We start from the raw sequence: 21,492 nt of genomic DNA on the forward strand, positions 1-21,492 counted from the left end.
AGACACAGGTAGGCTAAACATCAATTTAATATTAGGATAAAGGTAACACAAGCCTAGCACTCACTTTGACTAGCCTATACTAAGGCCAAAAGGTATGCTCAGGATAATAGGCCTATTACTTTTTAGTAGAATGACAACTGGTGTAAGGTCAGACAGGGACTGACTATTGTCTATCCAACACAAAGAGCATCAGGGACATCTATTTAAGTTGTTTCGTGTATGCAAACCCTAACAAAGAGTAGCAGCGGGCCTTATTACATAGACTATTCAATCAATCTTAACGAGATATTTGTTAGCGCCGATATTAAACGATGAACATTTCTGCTGGAACGTATGTGGTCAGCAGGGGGAGTAGTTGCCTCTTTTACTGGTACTTGGAAAATTGCTTGCTTTAAGAATCAGCAAGGCCATGCCATGACAACCATTTTACATTTTATTTTCATCTGTCACATTTTTAAGAAAAAAACATGATGGGCTCAAAAATATCTCAGCCTTTTATCTTTTAGACAGACTGAGTGACTTTCTTAATAAGTCCTGTAGCCCTGATGCATCAAGCAACGAGCTTCATCCTGACAGGTTATGTAGCCTATTCTGCACGATTGACATCTCCAATGTGATGAACACCATGAATCGTGAGTTTAATAAGGGTTAATTTAGGGCGGATGCACTAGTGGGTAGCAGCTCCTGCCCTGAATGCTGTGAAATGAAATAGCCGACCAAGACACATGTCTTCGACTCAAGTGCTGCGGATAGGAGGGTGCGTGCAGGGGCTGCGGCGATAACATTACTCAGAATCCATTATACGGCTCTCAGGGGATGGCGTACATGTAGCCTATAGTGGGAGGTGAAATTAATGCAAGTAAGGAGCGGGGAGTTTGTAGGTCCGGTTGAACTTTTTGTGTACAATAACATTTTCATTTCCCCTCTATACTCAATACAAAACAAAAGGCTAACAGTGCTGTGAGTGAAAAGGCTGGAAACAGATGCAGTTATCTATGTGCGAAATAAAAATGTAGGCCTATACTATGAGATATAACCTAGTGAAGTGCTTCATCCATGCTAAACTCAAATGTATGATATTGGGCTTAGTATTATTTTAGTCCTCTTTTTTAAAACAAGTCTGTGATGATTGGTGTTGCAAAGAAACAACACAGGAACTGATATGTAGACATTAATTTTAAAAAGCTGTCCAATTCAAATAGGCTACCCTTCTCAGAAAATAACAAACCATGTGAAAGTCAAACAATTATTTAACTAATCTACTCTTACCCATGGAATCGGTTGTGTGTAACCTAGCATGGTGCATTTGTCCAGGAGAGGAGACAATGTATCATGATTTCAGCTGTACCCCATCTGCCCTAGTGTTCTGTGAGGGTCCGTGTCTCCATCCATCTGGTGGTCCCCAAGCCACCTGCTTATCTCTCTGCACCATCTTGTCATCCCATGGATCTGGTGATTGCATGATGATGTTATTTCCAGTGTTGTATGACACATGCCCTGTAGACATACAGTGGACTCATTCGTATCCATATTGTTGTTGAAGTATATTTATATCAGGTGCATGATACCAATCTGTGAAATGGACTGAGAATTAGGACATTATGACATTTCTGGAATCAGGTTGTGTCCTTAAAACGGATATATAAACCTTATAGTTCCCATACATTTAGAGACAAATGTTTTTTTCCCTTTAACAACACAGAACAAATAAATAAATAGAATATCATATATAGGTTTCTGGTATAAAGAAACCTCAATATAGCCTACATTTTCAAAGATGTTTGGAGTGAGAACTCTCTGTATTCTTTATGTATCACCTTAGTCTGATGGAACATTTATTCAAATCACAGGGTCTATATTACAGTAATTACAAATGGATCATAAGCTGGACAAAATGAAAAAAAGTTGCACAAGGAAAAGTATTCCAAAAGGAGAAGCATGTGTAAACAGTATTAAGAGTAAGGCTACATTTAGAAAATTAATTTCTAAGTAATTGTACATATGTATATAATACTGACTGTTGCCTTGACAAAATGTGCATTTCCTTAACGGCATGTTGCTTCACAACACAATTGTTCTTTTAAGTATTTACAAATGATACTGAAGAATGCAAACTGTCGTGGTGAGAAACCTGCTCAGATAAATATTTAAGGTTCAAGGCCATCACGCATCATCAGAACACTATGCACTGACAGAAATAAAACACTGACATACTGTAGCAAATAAAGCAAGATTTTGAAAAAAAAAAACATGTATACTTTAAGGACGTGTAGCAATATTATGCACATTATAATTCATTTGAGTAGCCTGCAGCACTCATGGTTATCTAGTCAGGGGTGTAATGTATGCCCCTGCTGTCCCTGTGAGGTGGCCCTGCCCCCACCGGTTAAATCAACAATTCGAAACAGTGTCCTCATAGTGAAAATAGAGTCCTCCTCACTAAGTTCGCCTGCCCTGTGCTGCAGGGAAGGACCTAAGCATCATGTATGCATCATTTACGCACGTATCTCCACCACTTTCGACAACTGAAAATAACATCTTCTCACTGTGTTTAGGGTTGTGTTGGGTATCATTGAAATTGTATTGATTCCGATTCCGATCCCAATTCTGCTTATCGATACCCACTCCTATCGATTCCGATTCCTATCTTATTTATCCTACCTATTCTTCATTTCGATCCAAAAGGGTAAAACTAATGTTTAGATCAAATATAAATCTAATATAATACATTCTTCATTCCAGGAGTAGTCTATAATCTAAGCCTTAACTGAACATTCAAAATGTGAATATTTATGTATAACTATTGATTGGCAGTCTCCTGTGTTTGTGTTATGCCATTGTATCCAGTGTCTCCAAAAGACAAGAAATAAACATTCACATGACCAGTGTAAATTAAATGGTACAAAATATATGGTACAATGCATTCTGAGTTTTGGATTTTGGAGTGTAAAGCTCCTCAAAGAAACAGAACAATGCTTCACGGCATGAAACAGGAACAGTAAAGGACAACTTGAGTGTATGCTGAAGATCCTGTTTTTTGTGTGTCTTTTGCAGAATCAGAATGCTTCTCTGCATCCATTATTGCTGCTGTCTCTTATATTCTGGAGAGGTTTAGATGGTTCAGCATATTGTATAATGAAAGCAATTTAAAAAACAACAGGGAGTGGCCTCTAACGGTGACTGGCGCAAAGGGAGCGCCAGTCACTTGAGAGCGGTGAGCTTTTGAAACAAACAAATACATGCAATTACTTAACAGTCACATGTACAGTACATATTACTAATGTATGGTCATCCACAATTGCAAGACAAACATAGCAAATGGGAAAAAGACTTTGGTTTGTGCGAACAACTTGGCACAATATGTAAAACACTGACTCATAATTTTCTTATTTTTCCCCCCAGTGGGGAAACTGATATTTACATTATAATAGGTAGGCTATTTTCATTTCATTTTCATTTCATTTTCATTTCATTTTCATTTCTTCATGTAAGACACTTTTTTTTTAAATCCTCAAATAATTTAATTGGGAAAGAGTACCTTTTAAAGAGTGACATTCACAGAAGACTTCATCATTGACGGCAACCAATTTGAAATTGATCTCTTGGCGGGTCCTCATCAGACAGTGTGCTGGCCTCCTAACTCACGTAAATATTTTGGATTGTTCTTCAGGTAAATATCTAATCCTCTGTCATAACAAACCCGACAGGTCTTTCCACTCTTTTCCCGTCAGCTTACACAAGGCTAGGAACAGCAGAGCCAAAACAGCACAGCATATCTGACTTGTGTCACTCACACACTCAACAGTCTTGAGTTTCATCGACGGTGGCTGATATACGAACGACAAGATCTTGCACTCCACTTCAGTTGTTTTCATTCTCCTCTGGTCCAGCTCTCTCTTTCTCCAACCCCCCCCCCCCAATTCCCTATTCCCCCATCTCCCAACCCAACAATGGAGAGTGCTACTCCAGGATGTCCAGGTAGACAGGGGGGTTTTTGACAAGGGCCACCAAGCGGCTATAGATGTCCTTGATGACCAGCCGCTGCTGAGGCTCTCTCTGCCAGCAGCCCTGCATCAGCTGGTGCACCTCCTTCGGACACGTGCGTGGTCTCTCCAGCTCCCGGCCCTGGGTGATGCATTCGATCGCCTGTGAGGCGGACAATAAGACACTCACATCAGGAAGAGCTGAATATAGCTTCAGTGCCCTGATAACTTTGGAAATTATTGTGCTGTATGTGTTCTATATGAGTATGGATTTCCTTGAAAAATGTTTCTTGCTAATACTTGAATCTAGTCTCTCATACAACTGTGTATCAAGAGAACATCTATCACTGTCAAGGGTTGGACATGGTAATGATCTGAAACCTTATTTGAGACCCCACTGCTTGGACTGGCAGTTAGGGAGCAGTGACCTCAACCCTTGGCGTAATGAAATAACACTGAGAGGTTCTCAGCAGTACTATGGAGTGCTCCAAAATGGGCTTTCAATCATGGCAATAAATTAGCAAAGATTCATATTGACCTCCCTGTCCAAAATGTCTGGGCCCCTCCAGCTCAGCCCTGTATGGGGTGTCATGGCCAGTCTATCCATGCGGCTCGTAATCTGTCGCGCCATAATTAGGGGCGTCTATCATGAACCAGGCAGGATTAGGTTAACGAGGTTAAACAACGTCGGCCCAGGGGCGAAGATGAGGCCAAATCGGATTAGGATTGAGTGAAGGGGAAAAGTGATCTACCCCCACTGGAAAGAAGAGAGGCCTCCTTCCCATAATGGCGCAGTTGTGGTCGCACCGAAGTCCACTTCAGAGGGCGCTTTAATCTTAAAGCTCAGGATCGCTCATAATACTTATGTGTGCTATTGATCCCACTGCACTGCCTCTTCAGATCAGTGTACTACGAGGTAATTCTATATGAAGTAAATACAGTAACCTATAACATCTACTGACTTGTGCAGGATATATCTGTATGCCTAGTAGTCCTAAGCAAACCTGTTCAGAACATGCAAGTGTCACAAAGTTGTATGATAGTGACTAGTAGGCCTACCTCGCTGTTGGAGAGCTGATACCATGGCTGTTTTCCATAGGTGAAGATTTCCCATAGGACCACTCCAAAGCTCCAGATGTCACTTTCCGTGGTGAACTTCCTGTACATGATGCTCTCCGGAGGCATCCAGCGAATGGGCAGCATGGTGCGCCCGCCAACCTGTCACATTGGGTTAGCATCAGCTACACTGAGGAACATGAACTGGACACATTGGGTAAGCATCAGCTACACTGAGGGACATGAACTGGACACATTGGGTTAGCATCAGGTACACTGAGGGACATGAACTGGACACATTGGGTTAGCATCAGCTACACTGAGGGACATGAACTGGACACATTGGGTTAGCATCAGCTACACTGAGGGACATGAACTGGACACATTGGGTTAGCATCAGCTACACTGAGGAACATGAACTGGACACATTGGGTTAGCATCAGCTACACTTAGGAACATGAACTGGACACACTGGGTTAGCATCAGCTACACTGAGGGACATGAACTGGACACATTGGGTTAGCATCACCTACACTGAGGGACATGAACTGGACACATTGGGTTAGCATCAGCTACACTGAGGGACATGAACTGTGCGCTCACTGTACATTCCGAATGTTCCGTTTACGGAACATTCAATAACTCCAAGGTGGGGGTTGACTGGAGAAATTCATGCATTTTTGGTTATTTTGTGCTAGTATGGTCTAACTACTGACGATAAGTTATGCTTCTTGGAAGACATTAATTCTTCTTAATTCTTCATTAATTAATGCTCTCATGGATATATATATATATATATATATATATATATATATATATACACTGGCAAGCATATGAATTCTCATTTTTATTATTGCAAAGTACTGCAGCCACAGGTGTCCATGCCTTACTCACTCTGTAGTAGTCTGTGCTGTAGATATCTCTTGACATCCCAAAGTCCCCGATCTTCACCACCAGGCCCTCTCCCACCAGACAGTTCCTAGTGGCCAGGTCTCTGTGGACAAAGTGTAAGGATGCCAGGTAGACCATGCCCGAGGCGATCTGGGCAGCGATCTGGAGCATCTGGGGAAGGGTCAGTTGGCCCAGCGGGGGCATCTTCACCTCATCAAGGATCCGCGCATCAGGGCCGTGAGCCCTGGGGGAAGAAGCAAACAGGGCGGGGAGGGTGGAAGGGGAGGAGAGGGGGGTGGGTGGGGATAGTTGAAGGAGAGGTCACTCACTCTGACCTGTACACTCTTTAACAGACAGGCACGACACAATTACATTGCACAAGAGCAGCTGTGGGGATTGTGCAGATGTCCTTTGTATAGGGGATGAGTGGGTTGGACGGCTGCGCAAGGCCATCTCAGGCCAGTGGAAAGCCATTTTGTGCTAATGTATGAACACACAACATTAAGCTCGTCCTAGCGGTATCATTCATTTGCCATAATTCAATTCCTGGATGTATTAATGAAGTCTTTCTCAAACAAACTCCTAATGCACTCCTACACTGCTGCTGTGCCTCCGACTAAACCCCCCTGTCATTGGGCAGTCTCCATGCGTCTCCCCTGATGCGCCCCCATCCATCCTCATAGAGCTCCTCCACTCCTACCACTTGTTGGCTTCCCTCTCTGATTGCTCAGGAAGTTCAATATGTTATCACTATTAGTTTAAGGGGCAGGTGGCAGGGCAGAGGCAGCTGCTTCAAGAGGCTGGAGAGGCCTAGCGAAACTGTCCACTACTGGAAAATGTGATTTCCACCTCCCCGCGCGGACGCACATGGGTCCCCATCCCCAATCTGGCCCCATGGACACCTGGCACCCCGGCTCCAGTTGAGATGGATGGCGTCTTGCTGGGGCGACACATACAGGACATATGGCCTGGCCTGGCCTGGTCTGCCTATGGCGTCCAGACTCCTACCTTTCTTGCTCTGTGATCTTTATGGCGTCCAGGGATTACTGACGACTGGCGGACTGATGTGAGAGTGCTAATTTTTTTTTTTTTACATTTCCTGACCACTTCAAAAGGGGATAATTGTTTTGTGTATGTAGTTGTCAGGCAAACTACTGTCTGTGAGAGACATATGAAATGCATTTAATTAGAAATTAGAAAGAGAAGAGAAGAGAAGTTGAAGTTTTTACTTTGACCAATTATGAGGACTCAAATAATATTTATTTTGGTTTATATTATGGTTGGATCAATTTGATAACAGCACAAACTTTTTAAGGCTGACAAAAGGCTGGAGGATTTTTTCCACCAAGGCCTCTAACTGAAGCACTCTTTTTTTTTTTAAAGGGGGGGGATTGGATGATGAGGACTTATTGAACGCATTCTCTTGTGAGTCTGTACCCGGCTGCATTCAGTGTCCTTGTGCCCAATACTTCTGGGATAAGTACCCAAGACCACTCCAACACTTTGTTTAGTCTGTGGAGGTCAGGCGGATGGTTTGGCTCTTGGTCAAGAGGGGGCATTTATGGGGGTCTGTGGTTACCTAAGGAAGCGGTTGAGGTCCCCGTGTCTCATGTACTCAAAGACCATGGCCAGGGGCTCGCCGTCGGTGCACACGCCGTAGAAGCGCACAATGTGCTCGTGCTGCAACACTGTCAACAGTTCGGCCTCACGCTGGAAGTCCTGCCGTGTCGACTCGTTAGCATCCTTCAGGGTCTGGTGAAAGTCATCAGGAGAAGGTATACATTTGTCAAACTTAAACTTGGAAAGTCAAGTGGAGTATATTATATTTCTAAATATTGAGGAGCTATTTGGATTGAACAGAGACTTCAGGAAGCCATTGTCATCATATTTATGTTAACTTGACACAAATTATTGTAACTCAGATATGTAAAAGTAAGACAAATGAATGACAGCTCTAATATAAATTCATTCGTTTGGTTTGGAGAGAGAGTGAGAGAAGTACTCTACCTTTATAGCTACCAGCATCTTGTCACTGTCAGGGCTTAGGTTGGCACACTCTGCCAAGTAGACCTTTCCAAATGCCCCCTCACCGAGTTCCCACTTTAGCACGATGTCCTGCCGTTTTATGTGCTGAACACCTGCAGAGTTATTGTGTTAAAAAAACCGGTAAATCTTTCTTTGTGAATCTTTCTGTTGTAGTTGTGTTGGCGATTTGATTTGGTTATTTAGTTTGATTGTGACATTCTTTCATTTTAGTGCTGCACACTTACACATGTCTTTGTCCTTGATAATTCCACAGAAATACTGAGGGTTTTCTACGAAGCTGGACAGGCCAGAGTCCAGTGTCCCCTCGTCTGAAGATGGGTGGCTGGCTCCAAAATTCATAAAACGCAGAGACACCGCAAGGTCGTCCTCCGTTCCTAGAACCGATGAACCTGTTTTAATGAAAACCATTGGGTGGAGGAGATTGAATAGATTTCCAACTATTTCTTTTCAAATCCAGGGCCATTTTTTTCTCCCCACACTTTTCTCCCCTTTTGAATTTCACTTGCAACCTTCTTTAGACATGTTACGTTTTTCTTTTCTCCAAAGCCTGAGAGAATGTAGGTATGACACATATTGACAGATGGCACTTGTGAACTAGTTCACTGGAGTGAGTCGTAACGACCATTGTCAGGCATCAGCAGTTGGGGTATTTTCAAAAAATACCAAACTAGGTTTATATCTAAAGCCAAAAATCTCACCAGTGACTGACAACATTTAAAAAAAAAAAACTAAAAGTTCCACCCCATAATCATAAATCCCTCTCAACCGGGAACCACAGGCTGTCGGAGCCCTGGCAGAAAGGCACAGCAGTGGGAATAAGTTGGGTAGAGAGGCAATCAGACCCACTTAGGCTGTTTAGGAGGGAGTCCGAGTGGACCAGAAAAAGCCTGGGTCCATCAGTCTCCCTTAATGGCCTTTCTCAGCCTGTGGCTCCTGATGCTATTTACTTTGCATGCTGTAATTAAGACCTTGGCAGGCACTTTGCCGAGCTGTTAGACTGGGAGTGTGCAAAGTTACAGCTTAGCGGAAATCATATATTGCCACTACCCTTTGCATTATACACAATGCCTGTATCAGGACCATTTCAGATCCTGCTGTGTTGAGAGAGAGAGAGAGAGAGAGAGAGAGAGAGAGAGAGAGAGAGAGACTTTTTTTTACGTTATCACATATTTTGAAGGCTACTTTGAAGATGGGTATTGTTTGTTTCAGGGGCTAAATAAACAATTTCACTGATTTACTCTAGCTGTTGTTTAGTTTGTTTATCTCAATGATATGGTATAATTACAGCATCACAGTGTTGCTTTTATTTGAAACTACTGTATTTCATGTTTGAAACTAAGCATTTAAGGGGGCTTAATTATGAATAGATTCAAACTGATTCCTTGATGGTTTAGCAGAGCATGCATTTTTCTCAGGTAAAGACCATTTCTGTCAAACAAATGTGCTGTGTGTATGTGTGTGCCTGTGTCACTGTGGACTTACGGTGGATGCCGAACTTGGAATGTTGGCCACACTTGTTAATGACCAGCACCATGATTAGGAGGAAAGTGCAGGTAAACACAGCCAGTCCGACCGCTAGAGATACCTGCTTATGGAGACAAAAGAGTTGTTTAGGGACACTCAGTATGGCCATATCGCGTATCTCTATTTTATGATCCCTTGTTCCTTGGATGTGCTCTTACCCCCAAAACCCTGCTCTCCAAGTTCTCTGTCACTTCCTCTGGTGATTGGTTGGTTGGGGCTGTAGGGAAGACATTTATTTTTGTTAATTTTTTTTTTTTTGGAAATAGACACAATTATATTGATCATTACATTGATCAACAGTCTATTTTAGAAGACATATGTTTCATTATTTTTTTCATTTTGTGGTATTTAAAAGTTTGCAGAGATAATATTTGTAGACTAAATAATCAGTTAAATAATCAGTTTTCGGCACATGGACATTTTTATGCACACATTATCTTTGATAGAATTTTAAAAAGACTCACTTGGTTTGACTGGCATGTGTCAATTGAGTGGGGAAAAACATAATTGTCAGTAACCGACACAACAATAATAATGTGAAGAAATATTGCATTGCTTTTTCCTTTAAAAAAAAAGAAAAGCCTATGTGCTCACCAAAAATGATACCCTCTGGATCCTCTGGATCAAAAGGGTTATCCATGAACTTCCCGCATGTCGTGGCATTGTCCGCGCCGAGGGTGTTGTTCACGATCAAGGTGTAGTAGCCGTTGTTTATGTGGGTGGGCTTGTTGAGGAAGAGGCAGCCGTGCAGGATGGAGCCGTCCTCAGAGTCGGGGATGAGCTGCATGTAGGTGTACTCGTTGTAGGTCAGGTCAGAGCCGTTGTACAGCCATCGGATGTTGGGCGCCGGGTTCCCGTCCACCGCGAACGGGATGCACCAGTGATGCTGCTGCTCAGGGTCACGGAGAAATAGGATTCTCACTGCAACTGCAGTGGGGGTGGGATGGTGTTTAGTTGAGTGAAAACTATAAAACATGGTGCTTTACAATAGCACTTGTAAAGAATATATGTCATTAATATTGAGTTGTGATTATAGTATACAATAGATAACAAACAAATTGAATGCTCATGCATTGAGTATCAGAGTGATTCCTCAAATTCCACAGTTCCAAAGGTGCCGCAGAAATTACTGTTTTTCATGCTGTGCTTATTTCCGTTCTTTGATTAGCTCTATTGTGCAGAATTGCCACTCAATACCACAACTAATTGGCACAAATTAAAAACTGAGTAATAAAAAGTTCCTGTAATTCTGCCTTGCAGAATCAGCAGACAATTCCTCAAAGACGGACTCATCTCAGTTCAATCTGAACCCAAGTCACTCGAACCCAAGGGTGTGAGCTATATGTTATAAAGCATATATGCTTTTTCCACGAATCAATGTCGTCCATCGGCACTGTAAACCTGTTGACCTGGCATGAATAATGAATCCTAAGCTTGTTGGGGAGACCTGACCACAAGATGTACCTGGAAGCACACTGAACATGGGATACAGGAAATGGCTCTTTTAGATCGAAGAACATGCTGATGTCAGGAGCAGAGTCACTCCTCTACGACCATTTCACTGCTCTTAACCCATGACCCTACGCAAGAAAGTGCTTCGCAAGGAGTCCAAGAAGACATTAATGTCATATTCTGAGATTGCCTCAGTCTCAGGGTGGCACAAGCGTGACCCTAATATAAATAGATGAGCCCTTGGAGCATTTCTTTTATATTTCCACTGCCGAAGAATCCAAGTGAAAGAAAGGAGGATGACATTATCATGGAAACCACCTGACCGCTGACTTTGCAAACACATTTTCACATCAACTGTGGCAATAGAGACAGTGGGATTGTTTTTTGTCAGTGCTTTGAGGCCGAGGAAGAGTCCAACTGATCCTAAGGGTAATTATGAGGAGGTTGTTAATGACACACTGTCCACTAAAGGGTTTTATGTTGATAGATCAGTGCAGCTTGCGCCACTTGCTGCCTGCCAGTCAACCCTGACAATTATGTTTTCCGGACTACTAGGGAGAGGCCCATTAGTGGAGTCTCAAATAAGATCTGATGACTGTTATTCTCCCATTTCGTTGACATTAATTATCTGTCCCTTGATGGCCATACATTTGTCTCCAGTCAAACACTGTTTTCTCCCCAGCTATTTGACAATTACAGCATGATCAAGCATTTGTAATGGGAAAACATGCCCTCTGTGTCCCAACAAAGAAGAGCTAGAAACTGAAAAAGGGCTATAATAACCTTTCCTCAGACACCACTGTGCTTTTATGAATACATACAATGCCTGCAGCCACCCAGGTTTCTAAATATATTGTAACACTGTTCAAAGACTCACATTCAATATTCAGAGGCACCATGGCCTTGCCCGGCCCTGCCCTGTTCTCTGCTTCACAGGTGAGGTTATGGAGGTTGTCCCAAGAGGACACGTTCACCAGGTGGAGGACCAGCTCTTGAGTGTAGCCCCACAGTCTCCTCTGAAAACACCACAGACTAGAAGTGAATAAAGCATCTCCATGGCATCTAGCAATACAACATTTGCAGAAATGGTTATATGGTATAGCATAGTATTATAAATCGTGTACCATTTCGTTATTATTATTAGTTATAAGTATATGTATACTTATCATTGGTAAGATCATAAAATAGTAGCATTCAGTATTCACATGAGCACTGTCCTGAAATGTTTTATAGCAACATGCCACGTTTTTGCAATATTAGCTTATTTATTGTCTACCCGGAGTTAGATAAGAGGAGACATACCCTGCCTGCATAACCCAGTCTGACGCTGTTAGCCTAACTTAGCATAATTCACTGGAAGTAGGTTATACCAGTTAACCTACTGTAAATAAGTTAATTTCCCAAAAGGCTGGCGTGCTCTCTACAATCAAGCAGTTGAGTGGACGAATGTGTGACCCACTGCTTCGTACCTCCCAGGTGTAGTGTGAGTGGAGCTGCGCCGTGTTCCACCTGACGGAGGGCGTGGGCACGCCGGTCACCTCGCAAACAAACGTCAGGTTCCCTCCCTCCTGCACTTTCGTTCTGAATGCCTGGATGGCCACTTCGGGAACGCCTGCCAAGTAATACACCTATGAAAGCTTTGTTGAAGACATCTTGTAGCAGTGAACGCCTAATGGGCCTTAGATAATGACCACTCTTTAACTTTATAATATTCACAAATGCAGGAAACCTCACAACATATGGACATGTGACCAGAGCCGGACAGTAACGGAGTAGGCTACATTTACTTGAGTACAGTAATTGAGTACAATTTTGAGGGATCTGTACTTTACTCGAGTATCGTTTTTGGGGAGTACTCATGCCTTTACTCAAGTACATTTGAGAGGCAAATATTGTACTCTTTAGGCCTACTCCACTACATTTCTATCCATAACCGTGAGTACCCGTTACTTCATCTAAAAAAAAATCTCGGAAACCTTCCATTTGTTGTTTCCCTCTCAAACGTGATTGGATTGTGTAGGCGCCACTGATTTTCCGCCAAAGTCAACTCCATGGTCAGATTTAGATAAGAGACGAAACAATGGACGAAACAATGGATGAAGACGCAGCAGGTCCATCCTGGGAATGTGCCAACCTGTGGCCCCACCTCGCCAGACTATTTCAATTTTCTGAACAAGTTAATGATAGTTTTCGCTTCAAGTGTTTAAATGACAAAATAGTGTTTTGTATTTGAAATACGTATTTTAAATAGGCCTACATGTATTAGAAATACTGCCCATCCCTGGCAACATGGTAAAAAGATGAAAATGACCTGATTTTACTTTCAATTCCTTTTACGTACATCCTCCAAGGTATTAACATTAAAATTTTTCATAACTCCATGTAGGACGTTTCTGTACATAAATGTAAGCACTGTGGCAGTAATGCAATATTTAGAAAATGTACTCTTGATACTCAAGTACTTTTAAAAACAAGTACTTCAGTACTTTTACTTAAGTAGACATCCGACTGTTGTACTTTTACTTGTACTTGAGTAAAATTTAGCAAAGGGTATCTGTACTTTTACTCAAGTAATGAAGCTGTGTACTCTGTCCGCCTCTGCATGTGACTCAGCAGCATACTTATACAAACAGGCATAGCAGAAAATCAGAATGGAAATCAAAGGATCTACTGGCTTTTGATCTACTGCCACCTTATTCTCTACATGCATCTGTATGCACAGTCAAGCTGTAGTGTCAACCTACTGCAGTTCTCTATGGTCAGGGAGTCCAGTGGAGTAACTGTCCCATTGGACACACAGGTCACAGGCTGACTGTCAAGGTCACTGCGTCCACCCAGTTGCCACTGCTGGAGCCAGTGGTGGTCACATGAACAGTCCAGTGGGTTGTAACTCAAAACCCTATGGTCAAACGAGAGGACAGACAGCCATTGTGTTTGGTGAGATATAAACATAACATCCACCTGGCAGTAGGCCCCTATATCAGTTCTGACTTGTGGTATGACTGTGTGTGAGTGATAAGTATTTCAGTTTCAAATGCACTGAATTTCAACACACTGGATGCTTCTGTACTGGATGAGCACAGAAAGTGTTTGTCTTAAAATGTGTTTCGGTTACATCATGTATATTTCAACACTGGAAAGTAGTTCTGAGTACAGAAATTGACAAAGTAACACAATGTAGTGAATTTCCAACATATTGGGTACCCATTTAGCTATTAGGAGGGGGGACCTAATTCATCAAAAACCAACGAAAAGAGTCATTCTCATACCCACAACAATAACATTGTTTGTATTTTCAGTATTGTTTCATGTGTAATACCAAGTCCTGGCACGCATTGGCAATGGCAGAGACTCCAGTGGCATCAAAATAAACTACATTGTTTTAAATATGACTTACAAATTCAGAAGGGGAAGATGGTGGAAGACCTTCCAGCTGATGTGTCTGAGCTCATTTGAAGCCAGATTCCTGTTAGGAAAAACAGCAAAGTGGGTGAATTATTTTACCCATTTTTACACCAAGTGTTTCAACATCACAAAAAAATAAAAATAAATAAAGTTTAGCATTACTTGTTTAAGTACTATGTTAAACTCAAGTCATGAACTTCTATACCTCAAAGTTTTTTGTTTAAAAAAATGTCTTTACCTCAAAGAGTTAGTTTATGGGTGGATTGGCAGTTTAAAGAGTTAATCACTTATGAAAGGTAATCATTCACATCAAGTGCTACATTCCTGAACAATGTTGGCATGCAGTCGTGTGTTCTCCACATTAGTGAATTAGCCTTTAGCTCCAACACATAATTCTGAGCCATAGGAGACTTGGCCCTAGATGCACATCATGGTGCCAGGATTTAATTGACTGGATGAAGTTTGCACTTCCAGGTGTTTGACAGGAAAAGTAATCACAAGGCCTCTGATGAAAACTTCTAAACTGTATTGTTTGCTAATCATGAGATAGCCCCTATTGTTTTAATCCTCATTTAAAGGTGCATCCTCAAATTGAATGGGGGGCATAATTTTATAATTATGCAGTTGACAATGTTTCATATATTAATCAATATTTTTTAACAAATAAATTAATTTAGTTAAAATAGGAAAGAAATGGTTCTTTGCATGACATTATTGGGCTATTGATAAATGCTACATATATTTTAATGGTCAATAGATTTTGATAAATCGTTTTTGCAATTTCTTAAAATACAATATTGAATTTTGAGTCTTAATGTATTCAGTGGATAGATCCCTCTGCTTTCATGTGGTTTTCTTGGCAGTCTGAGTCGGAATGCTTCTCTTTTATGCCGATGGATGAAAACAGATCTTTAAAAAAAACCTACAGAGATGACAGACGACATTCCCAGCGATGGCGCTGCCACATGGCTGATCTATATTCTCTGTGGCAGCAGTAATGGGGGGCAGCAGGGGGTTCAAATATTTGTTTTCGTTGCTCCCAAAAGTTCGTGTCAGATGGGTTGGTCACCAGGGCCTATCTATTACCACATTACAGCTCGATTCTGCCATTCCCGGCGGATGGGGTAGGATGGAGTGGGATGGGCTGTGTGTGTGTGTGTGTGTGTGTGTGGGTTGGCTGGGAATAGTAGCTGCTTAGAGGAGAGAGGTGGGGTGGTAAGGGAGGAGGTGCTCCGAGGAAGAGTGAAAAACAATGTAATTAAAAACAAAAGAATGAAAGACGGAGGACTTGGCACTTAAGATGACGCTCCCTCCATTTTGATACAACCCCCCATACAGTGCGGTACAGTGTGGCCATCTGAGCTGTATCCTTCTCTCTCTCCACCCCCATCCCACCCCCACACTCTCCAGAGAAGTCCTCCCAATCTCAGATGCACAGCTGCTCTCCCTCCCTTTTCCCCCTCGGTGAAATATTGATTAGGCGATAATGGACCCCTTAGTGGAGTGTATTTATTATGCATCAGATGTCAATAATACGCCAACGTGAGCGAGTAAAAGGTGACTGCTGGATGTCTTCTCCAATTTCTCTAGACTCCCCGACCACCCACCCCAACCCCAAAACTCAGCCCCCTCTCAGCCTGTTCCCCCCGGCTTTTACCCGACCACTCTCTTCCCCAGATCCACAACACCAGGCATGTCACACAAGCAGGACAGTACCAGTTACAAGATGGTGGCGATAAGGGTCAACAACCCTACAATACAACTGAGATACAAGATAATGCCTTGGGTGCAAGTGTAGGCAATGCAAATGACTGCATGCTGTGCAAAGCAAACTTGATTGGAATCAGTGTAAGGAACAGCTTATTTAATGTAAATGTTAAGCAAAAAATGGATAATTTCAAAAGATATTGGAGTTCTCAGATAATTAGTCATTTTTGGCATAATTGTATTAAATTGAGGAGGATTTAGGTGTTAAGTATAATGGGAAGGAAGTGTCTGATTGACAGGTGCAAACCATGGAGCTCAGAGCTTGTTGGGAACAAGGTGTAGAAAGACAATCCTTTGTAAGGACAAGGACACTTACACAGACTGGAGCTTGAGGTTGTGCTGAAAAGCATTGACAGAAATGTATTCCAACCCGCAAGATGTCACCGTCCTGGGTGGAGGGAAAATCAGACATCAAAAGGAAGTCTTCAACCACTCAGGAACTGTGTCAACTGATGATTGATCATATCACTTCAATCACTGATATAATAGTCCGACGTTACAATGAATTCTGCTCAACCGGATACATCTATAATGGTATGATCCGGCCTTTGAAAGGCTCTCCTAAAATCCTAAAATCTGATTTTGTCTCATGTGTTTTCATTGTCTTAATTGAACTATATAGTGCACAATCTATGCACATAATTACACTGGTTGTTTTAACTTTAAGGTTTTTCATTTTAGGCCAAAGAGCGCAAGATTGGTGTATCATTTTTCAAGAAATAGTTAAAATTCCTCTTAACATTCACAAGATTCATACCAGTAATATTATTAATGATTCATGTATGTAACATGTGCATTTTATATAACATTATAATTCATAAGAAGATACTACACTTACAGATTCTTCAGCTCCCTGTAGTTGGCGAGATCAATTTCTGTGATATTTTTCAGATCAGGCTCTTTTTCAATGACTCTAGGGAAACAAATTATTCAAAATTACCAACACAAAATTATCAAAACAAACAATAAAACCTTCACCAGCCATACAGTAGATTCCACTGTGAGTGTCATCGGTCGGTGACACAGTGCAAGTGTTTGATCTGACTCATGATTGTCCACAACAACACAGCATAGTTTAGCATTAAGGTTTAGCATTGTCACCAATCACAAAAAGCAGAAAAACAATGATAACAGCAGCCACAAAGCAACAAGCAACCCTTATATATACAGTAAATGCAAGCAACAAGATATACAAAAGTGACCATTGTTGTGAGTTGATAGTCCAGAGTTAAGGAGTCGAAGTGAGCACTTAAATCAACCACCTCTCAATCTCTCCAACAGCGCACAGCAGTGATGCTCACTTCAGCCTGTTTTATTTCAAATGGTTGCTAGGTAAGCTTTTGCTGCTTTCTGACTCAAAGTCATGGTTTGTACTGTATATGATTGTGGTTATTGTTATGATTCTGTTACATTTTATTTAGTTTATTACTAATATTGGTATTTCTTTTATTTAGGTCATAAGATATTACTTTAAACTGTTACTTTAAACTGTTCATTTTAATGCTAATGTAAATGTGTATTGATGTTATTGTAAGTTGATTTGGACAAAAGTGTCTGCCAAGAACTAAAAGCATAATCATAAACATAGATTGCTGCGAAATAGAACAAATCAAATTCCCTGTTATCACAGAGTGCTCTATTGTCCATAATCTCGCTTTTGTGTGCCGGAGCCCCATATACCCTCATTTTAGTCAGACCCTGCTAGGAGCAAAGACCTAATGAGGCATGTGGCTGATTAGACATTATATTTCAGAGGGGTGGGACCAATACGTCCCGCTGGGAATCATTCTCCTTTTTCAAGTTGTAGCCGCCAGCCCCATTGAGCGCTCTTTGTATAGAGAGACTTGGGATGTGGTTTCCGATATGTCTGTTAACATCTGCAGACATGATGCTGTGTACGTTTCAGTTTATGATTAAAAACGTAACGATTGACCAGTGTGGGACTTGGCACCACTGCTGTCGTTTAGAGGTAACCTTTTAGTGTAATCGGATGCAGTTGAAACCTATCAAAACCTGCAGCCAAAATAAGCCTGGTTAGAGTAAAAGAAAATCCTACCAACAGACAACAGAGGTAGGGGGGAGGTGTGCATATGGAGGCTGAATGGAGAGCACCTGGGTGGTGTTCTTTTTCCCATTTATCTGTCATTTTGAGAGGGTTTGCCATAATTGGTGTGTTTGGATGGCCTATGCGAGCTTCCAAATCTCTTCTACTACGAACGCTGAGAGCACAACGCCCTTCTCCTGACAATTACCCTGTTCGTTGCACACAGGGAGACGGCCATCACGCCCATAAGAGCCTTATACTGCGGACCCACATCACTCTTCACCATCACCATCACCATCATCATTTGTGTGATATTAAACTGAACCACAGTCCATTTACAACCCCCCAAACCTCCTGCATCAGCATTGGTCCTTATTACAGCAATTAGTACAGTCCTCCCCTAAATACGGGTCTTGGGGGTGAAATAACAAATGGAATATTTTTTAAATATTGCGATACTGTTATAATTCATAATTGTTTCATTTTCCTAAGCTACACTATGTGGTCGTAGAAAAACAAAGCCTTTGAGGTTGTTTGGCTGTGCTGTTATGTCTGTTGTCACCCTGTCCGCGGGCACTAGGACCAGTGTGAGGCACAGAAAACACAAATATATTTATTTGTGTCAGATTGACTCGAAGAGCTGTAATCTAATTACGAGGCAGGTGGGATGGGAATAATAAACTCCCTTTGCTTATTGGATCGAGCCAAGTGGGTAATATTTCATCTATTGTTCTCGGGCGCCCGGCATGCCTTTGGCCATTGGCAGAATTGAATTTATAGCTTGATGCATCGTTCATAAATTCTTGCTGCTGCGTTTGTGTTTATGCCTTCTTCCGCGCTTGTTGCCCAGTGGTATTTGTTGTGTTCCTGAGTGTTGGACCAAACACTGGCTACTGTCACTCACACACTAGGGCTCTGAGCACACCAGTGTGTGGGGAAAGAGCAATCTGGCCTTGTGGTAAAAGCAAATGTTCCCGCATAGGTGAGCTGTTCATTGTATTACATCTGGACAGGCTTTCTGGGTGGAGTCATGCAGGTAAGGGAACACAAGAGTGGCAACCCAGTTGGTAAGCACAGCAAGCAACAGCAATGTCAACAGTGTATATGAAGGAATATAGGGAAAAACTATATAAAGACGGGGGGGGGGGAGAAACACGGGACAACAAATTTGTCCACAAAAAAATGCATTTTAGCAGTGGAAACCCTAATATAAATCCAAACGAATTCATGTCCTTTCCAAAAAACAAACGAATGACCAAAAAGTGTGAAAAATAAGATTAAATCCTTATTCAATTGTGATCACAGTCCACCAAGCCAGTTTGCTATTTTCTGCTGTTCTCCTCAGTATCATGCTTACATCTGCTGGGAAATGAATGAGCCACAATGGGTTCTATAATGGCTTCTCGTCATGATGACGTCACCATGACAACACTGTGATTGTGTCATCAATCCCATTTGATGTATATAGACCCTTTCATGGAATTTTCATTATCAGCATCATAGTTGGCCCCACAAGACTTCCGTTTTAACATTCCATATGTTATCTTAATGCAGAGGAAGTAGATTGGGGCCCAAATAGAATGTTCAAGCACTGTTTTTGTTTACCTTGTTGAAAGGGTCCATAAATGGAGTACCACACTCTCCCTCAAATGAAAGTTACATGTCTGAGTGTGACATGTTATCTCCAACATAATTATGTTTGGATATATCAGTAAGTTGCAGAAAATAAAAGTATGTAGGCGTCCTTAGGAAACTACATTAGGTATTCCTCTGTCCTCCTCTGGATAGGTCTAGAGGTGCACCCTCTCAACTATTTGTGTTGAATAGAATGGAGTACCAACGCCATTATGTGAAGTGCTAAATTTGCCTTTGCTGTGATAACCCCTAATCCTGGTCCTGTAGGCAGAATTCCCAGACTGGTGCCCGTTTTCTTTTGAGAACATAGACATGTCTAAAACTACAGATTACTAATAGTTTACTTCAAATCCTAGTCAACACTCCTGTAGTTATCCATGACCAGGCTGTTGAGCTTCTGCAGCGCTATATATATCTTGGCACTGAAATTGTTGACAAGCTGAGTATTAGGTGAATCCTGTGTGTATTGGCCCTGATTATAAAGACATCCTTGATCCTTGATCGAATAATATTTTGAATGGTACACTGTCAACTACTCATTTGGGTCATTCAGAACTGTGAAAGTGGCTCATTCCTGGAATAGGCCCAAACCAGCACCAGACATAGGGCCTCCAGTTATGTGATTGGTTAATCAGAGAAGAACAAATCATGACATAGTGACTGCATTGACATTAGCATGTGCATTTTAAAATGGGGTGTATTTCAATCAATAACCCCATATTTCTCCTTATGCATACTCATTGGATACCAATCACCTAGATTGAACTCTGTTCTTGCCTGGCCTTTTGTTGGCCCCAAGCAGCATTGCCAAGTTGTTAGGAAAACAGGTTAAGGTCCACAACAAACAAGCCGTGCCAAACGGCACACAGGAAAAATGATATCGGATCCCAGACTCACCAACGTGTCACCAAAGCAACTACAGTCACAGTGTTTTAGCGCCCATGTTGACATCAAAACCCACTTGAAGCACTCAGCCAAATGAAACGATAAGCTACGTGATTAGATTTTATCAATGGCAAATAAGAGGACCTCAGCCACTCAACACCCACCCTTCACACACACCCCACCACCATCACCACCACCCTTGTGCTCCAGCAGCAGGTGTAGCTTACTGGTGTCATAAAACGCACTCACATTTCGGTGACGTTCTCGCTCTCCTGCAGCACCAGGGCCGGGACACTGCTGAGGCCGGCGCGGCCGTCCAGGCAGTGCAGCCAGGTGAAGAAGCAATGGCAGCCCGGCGGGCACGCGCTCTGGGCCGGCGCCGCCTGGCACACCAGCACCACCGCCGCCACCAATGCCACCACCAGCGGCGGCACCAGCACCAGGCCCGGGGCCCGTGGTGCTCGCTCTGCCCGCGCTGCCATAACCCCGCGGGGGCTCAGCCGTCTCAGGTGCGACTGATCTCTCAATCAGGGGGTCTCCGTAGGAGGCAGGCCTCTCCACACAACAACAACAACAACAGCAGCAGCAGCAGCAGCAGTCGTAGTGGTAACAGTAGCAGCCGGGCCCTCGGTCGCTCCTCTCTCTCAGCAGTAGTGGTGGGGGTCCTGATCCCAGGCAGGCGCTGAGGTATTGAGCTGCAGTCACAGCAGCAGCAGCAGCAGCAGTGCTGGTAGCGGCAGCAGGAGTGAGTGAGAGTGAGGATGGGCCCAGGGGACTGCTGGGCTGTTGCCTCCTCTCACTGCT

At 42.5% G+C, this 21,492-nt stretch overlaps 1 protein-coding gene across 1 annotated transcript; it reads right to left on the reverse strand.

The window, feature by feature from the left end:
* Positions 1 to 3,960: 3,960 nt before the first annotated feature.
* On the reverse strand, positions 3,961 to 21,170 carry ntrk1 (neurotrophic tyrosine kinase, receptor, type 1). The gene is made up of 16 exons (XM_076281285.1): positions 20,938 to 21,170; positions 16,963 to 17,037; positions 16,441 to 16,512; positions 14,350 to 14,418; positions 13,697 to 13,851; positions 12,422 to 12,564; positions 11,830 to 11,968; positions 10,101 to 10,427; positions 9,659 to 9,744; positions 9,459 to 9,561; positions 8,201 to 8,365; positions 7,938 to 8,068; positions 7,510 to 7,682; positions 5,934 to 6,174; positions 5,043 to 5,201; positions 3,961 to 4,146 (listed from the first exon to the last, which is right to left on the reverse strand). The coding sequence occupies exons 1-16, from the start codon at positions 21,168 to 21,170 to the stop codon at positions 3,961 to 3,963; spliced, it is 2,457 nt and encodes an 818-aa protein (XP_076137400.1).
* Positions 21,171 to 21,492: the final 322 nt, after the last annotated feature.

Source organism: Alosa pseudoharengus, unplaced genomic scaffold (genome assembly GCF_046254945.1).
Source record: "Alosa pseudoharengus isolate Yale_2024_CS ecotype anadromous, Long Island Sound unplaced genomic scaffold, YU_APseudo_1.1 YU_APseudo_1.1_scf_12, whole genome shotgun sequence".
NCBI classification, from domain to species: domain Eukaryota; kingdom Metazoa; phylum Chordata; class Actinopteri; order Clupeiformes; family Clupeidae; genus Alosa; species Alosa pseudoharengus.